General features: G+C 47.2%; 5 protein-coding genes across 6 annotated transcripts; 2 read left to right on the top strand and 3 right to left on the bottom strand.

The window, feature by feature from the left end:
- The first annotated feature begins 119 nt into the window (after window positions 1-119).
- LOC119557937 lies at window positions 120-1,339 on the top strand. The gene is made up of 2 exons (XM_037870946.1): window positions 120-173; window positions 259-1,339. The coding sequence occupies exon 2, from the start codon at window positions 269-271 to the stop codon at window positions 1,304-1,306; it is 1,038 nt and encodes a 345-aa protein (XP_037726874.1). The 5' UTR covers window positions 120-173; window positions 259-268; the 3' UTR covers window positions 1,307-1,339.
- Window positions 1,298-2,673, bottom strand: LOC119557938 (uncharacterized protein C24H6.02c). The gene is made up of 2 exons (XM_037870950.1): window positions 2,392-2,673; window positions 1,298-1,632 (listed from the first exon to the last, which is right to left on the bottom strand). Exons 1-2 carry the CDS (start codon window positions 2,602-2,604, stop codon window positions 1,321-1,323), a joined length of 525 nt encoding a protein of 174 aa, XP_037726878.1. The 5' UTR covers window positions 2,605-2,673; the 3' UTR covers window positions 1,298-1,320.
- A 381-nt stretch (window positions 2,674-3,054) lies between these two features.
- On the top strand, window positions 3,055-4,775 carry LOC119556939 (iron-sulfur cluster assembly 1 homolog, mitochondrial). 2 transcript variants are annotated; one of them, XM_037869431.1, is made up of 5 exons: window positions 3,055-3,239; window positions 3,342-3,395; window positions 4,090-4,165; window positions 4,237-4,314; window positions 4,381-4,775. In XM_037869431.1, the coding sequence occupies exons 1-5, from the start codon at window positions 3,156-3,158 to the stop codon at window positions 4,482-4,484; spliced, it is 396 nt and encodes a 131-aa protein (XP_037725359.1). In that variant the 5' UTR covers window positions 3,055-3,155; the 3' UTR covers window positions 4,485-4,775. The 2 variants fall into 2 exon arrangements, with proteins under 2 accessions (XP_037725359.1, XP_037725360.1); XM_037869432.1 differs by having other exon boundaries at window positions 3,057-3,239; window positions 4,240-4,314.
- LOC119556938 (actin-related protein 6) lies at window positions 4,764-6,130 on the bottom strand. The gene has a single exon (XM_037869430.1). It carries the CDS (start codon window positions 6,002-6,004, stop codon window positions 4,808-4,810), a length of 1,197 nt encoding a protein of 398 aa, XP_037725358.1. The 5' UTR covers window positions 6,005-6,130; the 3' UTR covers window positions 4,764-4,807.
- Window positions 6,131-6,336: 206 nt separating this feature from the next.
- Window positions 6,337-7,868, bottom strand: LOC119556937 (required for meiotic nuclear division protein 1 homolog). Its single transcript, XM_037869429.1, has one exon. It carries the CDS (start codon window positions 7,720-7,722, stop codon window positions 6,448-6,450), a length of 1,275 nt encoding a protein of 424 aa, XP_037725357.1. The 5' UTR covers window positions 7,723-7,868; the 3' UTR covers window positions 6,337-6,447.
- Between the last annotated feature and the right edge of the window lie 911 nt (window positions 7,869-8,779).

The raw sequence follows: 8,779 nt of genomic DNA, 5'->3' as shown, positions 1-8,779 counted from the left end.
CATTTTGCACATCCCTAACATGATTTGTTGTCTCCCTCTTTCACCGTCTTATTTTACTTTACTTTACTTGACATGCGTTGGTGCTATCTCCCTCTTTTATTGACTTACGTGGCCTTACGTTTGCTGACACTACGTTTTCTGCCGCTTACGTTTGTTGCGATAATAAATAACAGGTGAAAAAATATCACGATATAAATATTTATTTTTATTCAAAAATATAGATATACTGATATGTTGGTATATTTTTCACATCCCTAGTGCGCGGCGTATGGATTTGTTTATCAGGAAGGAGCTGGTTCTGACCAAGGAAACTGGACTGGAGGATGTGGCGCCGCTGTGCCTCAAGCTGCTCACCTGGCTGCGCGGCTGCCAGGAGGAGATGCACAGCGAGCACCGCCACCTGCGGCTCAGCCAATCCGTGGTGGAATCCCTGCTAAAGGCCCACCTGTACCTGTTCGAGTGCTACGATCGCTTTGGCGAACCGCTGGCCGATCGCTGCGATTCCAGTGGCTTCTTTGCGGGCTGCTCCAGTCTGGAGGCTCGGAGGCAGTGCATCCGGGAGCTGTGCACGACCATTGTGAACACAAAGCGGGGAGAAGCGCATGCGCCACTGCTGCATCTAATGCACCGCACATTCGCCGAGATTCAGCCCGCCTGGAGTGTGATCCGTGATCTGGACTGGTCGGAGATTCGGAAATCAGAGGCACTGTCCTGCAGCGATTTCATCAGCCAGGATCTCCAGCAGATGCGCCGCCTGGTGAAGCGAATTGCTCGCTTGTCCAGTCTGCGGGACATGGAGACCGCCTTGCAGCGCTCCATGGAACTGGTGCGATTCCCGGTGTGGCTGCATCTCTTCCAGGAGTCACGGCACAGTGACATCCACTCCGACTGCCACCTAATGCGCCACATGATCTGCGATACTGTGACGGAGGGCGCATCACCCGCCTGCTCCGGATTCCTGCACAATGTGTTCCTGTTCCTGCTGCAGCCCGCCAACGGACTGAGGTTCTGGGCTGGCCTGGAGCATGTGCGTCTGGCTGGCAGCCTGATTGCATACCTAACCGGTCATTGGAGCCGGCACCTGCCCTACTTGGACCTGGACGAGATGCAATTGACCGCCGAGGCTCCTGCGTGGGCTGTGGCGCAACTGCCCCTCAACGAGGCCACCTATGTGACCCACCTGATGCTGGCCCCCGGATCGCCATGTCGCCGCCAGTTCGCCCAGCAGTTACGCACCCTCCTGTCCGCCCAGTGCTTTGCCCAGCTCCTGGAGCTGCTCAATAAAGTGGCCTTCGTGTTCAGTTAATCCGCCCCAAGCTTTTAATCGTTTTTGGGCAAAAACTCGCAGTTGCCATCGGTCAGGCGGACCACCTTCTCGCCCTTCTCCGCCAGGATCTCCTCGATGTTGCGCTTGCCCTCCAGGTCCGTGAACCAGTTGAGATTGTCGGCGATCAGGTGGTGATTGGAGCAGCCCTCGCAGGTCACGATGACGACGCCGCGCTGGTAGGCCACCTTCGAAATGGTCTTCATGTTCCGCGTCTGGCACACCTTGCAGGTGTAGATCAGCTGCATCTTGGACTCCAGTTTCGCCAGGGGAACGCTATTGGTGGCCACCGTCTTGTCCGCATCTTCCTGGAGGGGAAGAAAATGTATACGACATGAATTTAGAGTACATTTTTGTTGATAATGGTTGGTATCTGTACCTCCCATAAATCATCATATAGATGACCTATTTATTTCTACCTTGAAATGATAATCATAAGTCTGATATTTTTTAGGCCTCCAAATAATTTACGTAATATAAAACCAGTGGCGGATCCAGAGACGATTCTTGGGGGGGGAAATTGAACTTATTCTTCGATTTGGGGTTCAAACTTATTATTGCGAGAGAAATACAGTACAAATTATAAAACAAAAATTATCCATCCCAATTTTTAGGTAACTGTTGTACTTTCATTTTTTTATTGCAGAGAATATTTTTCCAGCAAACAAGTAAAATTTTCATGTTCTGTGGTTCCAAGGGGGGGGAAATTTCCCTAATTTCCCCCCCCGTGGATCCGCCACTGATAAAACAAAAACAAAATGCAAATAGTTGATTCTATTTTTAATTTTAATGTTGATAACTTATTCACAATTATATTGCTACTTAAAATAATAAAGAAATAAGTTGTTTTACCATGAAAATTAGATCTAAATTTTAAAATTAAATTGATTTTAAGAACTATTTATTGTTAAAATCAATAAAAAATATGAAAAATGTATAAGTAATGGGAGAAATTTTAAACATTTTATTTTTTAAAAGTCTAAAGTTCTTTCAAATTTCTTAATTGTAAAGCTTACTTAAGATGAAGTAAACATTTGTGCGATTCTTGGGAAATTTGCATAACTTACCACCGGTTTGGTGCAGTGTAGGCTGCGGCAAATGCACGTGTAGTTGTTGTTGTTCCTTAAAACAGCTGTTTGTGTTTTGGTTGTAAATTGTTGCACTTGCAACTGGAAATTTGGATGCTTTAAGGCATCGGTTTGTATTGTTCGACTTCTTGTATATAGTGTGCGCCTTGCTACGCCTACGCTGATTTTGTACGCTTGTCTTAGGGCGCACATTTTCTCTATTTTATTGATTTTATTGATATTATTTAATTCTGATCAGCCGTGTGAAATGCAGTTGGGCTTAGGGATGGCACTTTTGGCCTTGGCCCTTCACAATGTCAAACATGAGTCACGGCTGTGAACAGTGACTTAAGCAGTCACAAGTGGAGCTTAAAAAATTCGTCATAGTTAAATTATATATATTAATTTCGGAAAAGTAACGTTTTCCACGCATATAAAATAAACTTATTGCTTACCAACTTATGAAATTACCTAGGTTCAGTGTAGTTTTGTTTTTTGTAAATATATTTCATAATAAAAGAAGATTATAATTAATTATTTGTTATTCCACAGATACCAAACTAATAAATTGTTTACTTTTAAAACGCAGTCACGGTTTCCACCCCAGCCCGTGACTCCGGGCTATCGATAGCTCCAGCTGATGTCGTCTCACGTGATACTATCGACAGTAGTGTCATCACCAGCTGGTAATAGAACTATTGTATTTTCGAATTTTTTTGTGGAAATTGTTGGGGGAAAACAAATTATATAAAGCACAGGAAGCGATGGCAACACGTGTGGTGGCAACGGCGACGGTGCGCGCGGTCAAGGGTCGCAAGCTGATCCCGACGCGGGCCGCTCTGACGCTGGTAAGAAAGGCAGCACTCTGGTGAAATCGGCGCGTGCAGCTGAGCTGATGAAGTAACAGTCCCCTCGCAGTGATTCTGATCCCCCACTCTAATCCTTTCCAGACTCCGGCGGCGGTGATGCGTATCAAGACCCTGCTGCAGGACAAACCGGATATGGTGAGTGACCCCTGGTGGCCAATAGATGGGATACGTCCCTGTCTCAAGACCACAACACACTATGGAACTCTTTAAAGTCGTACTACCCAAGGAAGAAACTCCTTAAAGACTATCCTTAGATAAATCTAGAAGGCTCTTAGGACACCCCTCGATAAATCCAAAAAGTCCCTCCGTAAATATTTTTGCTTTAAAAATAGCTATACAAACTAAGGATTCTTAGTCATAACGAACCATTTCATTTCGTTTCATAAATACTATATACTTTATACCACTTCATATACCCTTGAGGTAATTTTTCTGTCTTATGCGCATCTAAAACGCATTTCTGGTAGCAACGTCTATAAAAACGCTTTATTTCGGTTCTAAGTTAAGTAGGTACATAGATCTTTATAGGTCTTTGTCTGTTAATCTACCCAGATTCTACAAATTTTGGGTAGTAACTTTATGACCTCTGTAGAGTAATCGCTCTTCTTATTCCCGAGGAAACAAACGGTTTGATATCAGCATTTTTATAATATTATTTAAGATGTACCTAGTCTTGGATATAAATATTTGAAACCAGACCAAGGCTTAAGAGTACTTTACCATCGCATTTAGTAACCCCCATAGGCTAGCCTTTAAAACCATCACCTAAATGAAAGTCAGCTTACTGGAATGCAATATAATCTAATAATCCGATGTTGTATCCCCATAGGTTGGCTTGAAGGTGGGCGTACGGCAGCGCGGATGCAATGGTCTGTCCTACACACTGGACTATGCCAGTCAAAAAGGTAAGTCACAGTGCACTTGGAGCTAACCAGTGGAGAACTAATGCTGTCCTTTCCTTGTTAATATTTGCCAGCAGACAAGTTGGATGAGGAGGTGATCCAGGATGGCGTCAAGGTGTTCATCGACAAGAAGGCGCAGCTATCGCTGCTGGGTAAGTGCCTTTCGAAAAACGCAAGCCATTCTGTAAGATAAACTAACATGCGATTCCCTCCTTCAGGCACCGAGATGGACTTTGTGGAATCGAAGCTGTCCAGCGAGTTCGTGTTCAACAATCCGAACATCAAGGGCACCTGCGGATGCGGCGAATCGTTCAGCATGTAAACCGATGGAGATCCGGAGGAGATCCGCCGGCACCCGCCTCGCAGACCTAAATTAACCAAGTTAAATGCAGTACGCGGCCTAACCTAGTATCTCATTTCTTGTGTGTTGGCAATAGCACCGCATCCTTTGTAAATTTTACTTCGCAAAACGAATTCTAAATGTTAAGTTGTGTTCTATAGTTAAATTTTAGTTGTAGCGCTAGGTAAGTGACCCACCCGCTTCCTGGCCGCCGGCTGGCAGTTTGTCCTTTTAGCCCTAGTTCAATATATAGACAAGGAATGTTCTACAAAAGATCGTGTATTGTGTATGAAAATAGCTTAAGACTATCGCTGGTTCATGCCCTGAAAGCCGTACTCCTCGTAATCATCGCGCGTGTAGACGAACTCATCGAAGTTGGGACTGGTGGCCACCTCCTTGCCGCCGTACCAGGCGTAGCGCACCGGATCCTCGGGGCAAATGAGTGACACCTCCAGGTCATCGGGGACCAGGGCGCGCAAGTCTTGCTTGAGGCGCGGCAGGAAGCCGGGAAACTGGGCGCTGCCGCCCACAATAAGGATGTTGAGCAGCAGCTCCCGGTGCGCCTCCCAGGGGCAGGCCTTTAGGCAATCGGCCACTGCCTCCGGAATGCCCACCTGCGGCACCCCAATGTCCGAGGGATTGAAGAGCAGCTCGGGCACGGTGAAGCGCTCGTTGCACAGCGGCACCGACTGTTGCTGCGACTCGTCCTCACGCGGCTTGCCCGGAATGCGGACATAGCCCCGCTTCACGGTGGTGAAGTCCGGAAGGATATAGTCCAGCGAGATTTCCCTGCGCTTCTCCTCCGACTGATGCACACGCATCGTCTGCTTGAAGTCCTCCGCCACAAAGCATACATCCTCCTTGATCTGGTTCACCACATGGCTCTCGTCCATCACGTTCAGGTGGCGATACGAGATCAACTCCTTGAGGTGATTGGTCAGCGCCTTGCCGCCCATGTCGATGCGGCGTATGCCCTCGAGGACGCGCCGTCCCAGGACAAAGGGAACGATGTGTGTGAAGCTATAGCCGACGTCGATGATGATGCAGTTGAGCGACTGCATTGTGGTGCGCTCCTCGCTGTCGGCCACATAGTTAAAGGCGGCCAGATCGGCGGCTGTGGTCTTGTACACACCGGCCGCCCGGTACTCCTCGAACAGCATCTCCATCATCGCCTCCTGGACGCTCTGGAAGTTCATCTGCGGCTCGGTAATCACGATATTGCGGTTCTCCAGCGTGCAACCGATGCCGTCCTTGCTGAAGACATAGTCCCATACCGTCTTCTGGGTGTCCCAGTTGAGCAGGTAGCCACGCTGGAAGGCCAGGATGTAGAACAGCGCCGAGGTGTCCCGGCACTCCTCGATTTGGTTGCCCACAAAGGCGCGCCGCCGCTCGCTCTTCGCCTTCATGATGCAGTTGGGCACCACCTGCGGCTCGTCCTGGCTGGACAGGCCCACCTTGGCCGTGTACGCCCCGTTGTCCAGCACCACCACTGCGTTGGACATCCTTTCCGCGGTTCGTGTGATCCTCAGGGTGGATTTATAGCATTTTCCAGAATGACAACAAATTCGGTTCCTTTCGCTTTAGTGCTGACGATTGCAGCCGATTGTTCTTGAGTGCTGGCCGTATGGCTTTTGTAATCGGAGTTATCGTTTTTGGCGGTAGTTGTGAAAGTTTGGTTTTTTAACGGTTAGTTATCTGTTTTGTAGAGGCACCAAAATTAAATGTTTCTTTTTTTAGTTTTAATTTGTTTTGCTTTAAAAGACTATCCTTACTGTCATCAAAAATAAACATATTTCAATAATGACAATTTGTGGGCTTTCCGAAAAAAAACAAGTTTTTAAGATCGTTTGTGCCAATTGTCTGGTATCAAACGCTAACAACGCTATATTTTGGCCGAATACGAATATATTACAAAAACTCTCGACTAAGCCTATGTATGTACGTGCTATTTGGGAATTGAGGCGGCTGGAGCCGCCAATGGCAGAACCTCAAGCTTGTGCGGATCACTGTGATCGCTAACGAAATGCAGCACCTCGAATCCCACCTCGACCATAATCAGGATGATGATCATCCACTCCAGCCGGATGTGATGGGCATCGTTGAGGTTGTGCGATACCAATTCGGCCAGCTCCACGCAGTGGTTGATCTTCTCGTTCATCACCTTGGTGCGCCGCGTGATGCTGAAGTAGGAGCACACCTGCAGGTACAGCGCCTCCAGTTCTTCGCGATCCCAGTAAAAATCGGGGGCATCCAGCAGGTCAGACGACAGGTTGATAACATGGCGCAGGGCAAAGAGTTCACCGGTTTTTCGAAGCATAGCCGCCCGGGAGATCCTCAGGCGGCGACCCCGCTTCAGATCCTCGGTAAGATGCTCTATGGAATCTATATAGCGATCCAGAGTGGCCTCCCAAATGCCCAGCTTTATGGACTGCGCCATCGCATTCGAGAAGGTGTACTTGTACAGGAAGCTATCCGTATCGGCGGTGACAAAGAACTTGCCATTCTGGAAGAATGCCCGCGAGGTGACATTAAAGTCGCTGCTCTCCGCCACCAGATCGCCCTCCACATCCACGGCCGTCGATGGGATATAGGTGTAGGGCATCACCTCGCTCTCCCCGTGCACCAGGGCACTCACATACGATTCCCTTTCGAAGGAGCGCAGAAAGCTAAGCACATTGTTCGTCTCGATGTCGCTGCAGTTCCAAAAGACCACCGAGCCCTCGCGGAAAAAGAATATCTCGCGTGGCTGCTGGCCGGTAGGATATTTGGCCGCCACGAAGAGCACATTCTGCTCCACATCCAGATTGTCGGTGGAGAAGAAACGCTTCGTTTCGTACAGATTCTGTTGGCGAAGCGCGATTTGCAGATCCTCCAGGTTGTACTCCTCGGCGGTCGTATAGCCACGGGTGTTGAGAAAGCCCAGGGCGGACAGTTCATCGATGGCCAGGCGCTTCTTACGGATGATCCTGGTGCGAATGGGAGACAGGATGGACTCCAGGCGCTCCTCGGCCAACGGCAACGGTTTCACCTGTGGCTGCGGCTGTTTCTTGGGCGCAGGCTGTGCGGGAGAGTCAGTAGGTGACGCCGCCACCGGCGAAGTGGCCTCACTGGCCAGCCACCGGCGCCGGTTCATCATCATCCATTGCGTCTGGAGCTGCTGGCGCGGAGCACGGAGTCCTCGCAGCACCACCTGCTCGAGACCCAGGCGTGCAAAGTTCATGACGTTTACCTTAACGTTGATTTATCCTCTAGCAGCAGCTAGTTGGCCATTTCTAATAGATCGGTTCGGTAACGTCTCGTTTATGGTGACTATATAATATAGTTGCCTGCCGGTTAGGTGCCCTCCGATTGTCCGTTGTTGTGATTATCGGTTTCGATAGACGCATCAGTGATGAGTTTCGTATCGAGCCGTCAGCTATTTTCTGGACATTATATTCTATGATAGCTAGATATTTATTTATTTAAATTAAGTTATTCCTAGCTGTTTTAACAAGATTAAAGCCCAATCGCAGAGTACAGCTAAAAGTACGACTGTCCTGAAAAGCTTACAACCATAGCCAACAATCCACATCATTATCCGGTAAACTAAATTGTGGACCAATTTTCGCATTTTTAATAAGGGGTTACATCACCTTTTTTTGCAAAAGCTTGAAAAAATTTAAATTTTCCAGGTTGTAATGCCAATGTATTGGAAATTGAACTACGAGCTCAACGAGGTATGGCATTCCTTATTCTGACTTTTATTTGCATTACGGCATGCAAAACACCATTTTTCTTGCGGTTTTTTAATCGTAGTTTAGTTAAATCAAGGCGTACAGCTAAAAGAGTGACTGTTTTAAGCAGCTTGCTCATATGCTAACGATCCCCACCACTTTAAGGAACATTTATTTTTTGACCTATTTTCGAAATTTTTATAAGGGGTTACATCACCTATTTTTGCAAAATTTGGAAAAAAATTGAAATTTTCCAGTTTGTAAATCCAATGGGTTGGAAATTAAACTACGAGCTCTACGAGGTATCGCATTCCTCATTCTGAGCTTAATTCGCATTTTGCAAGCCTGAAGGCTTAGGGAGAAAAAAGGGATACGATTTTAGTCTAAAATAATCGTTACCTTTTCGGTTTCTAATCGTAGTTTAGCCAAATCAAAATATCGACTGTCCTGCACAGCTTACAATAAAATCCAAAAATCCACACAAGTGAACATTAGCTTTTAAGATAAAATAAATAAAAATAGGCGAACCAAATAGCGGTCTATCAAGCTCTCAGCTTTAGCGTT

The sequence above is a fragment of the Drosophila subpulchrella genome, chromosome X (assembly GCF_014743375.2).
Source record: "Drosophila subpulchrella strain 33 F10 #4 breed RU33 chromosome X, RU_Dsub_v1.1 Primary Assembly, whole genome shotgun sequence".
Lineage (NCBI taxonomy): Eukaryota > Metazoa > Arthropoda > Insecta > Diptera > Drosophilidae > Drosophila > Drosophila subpulchrella.
This window is presented reverse-complemented; position numbering and strand designations above follow the sequence as displayed.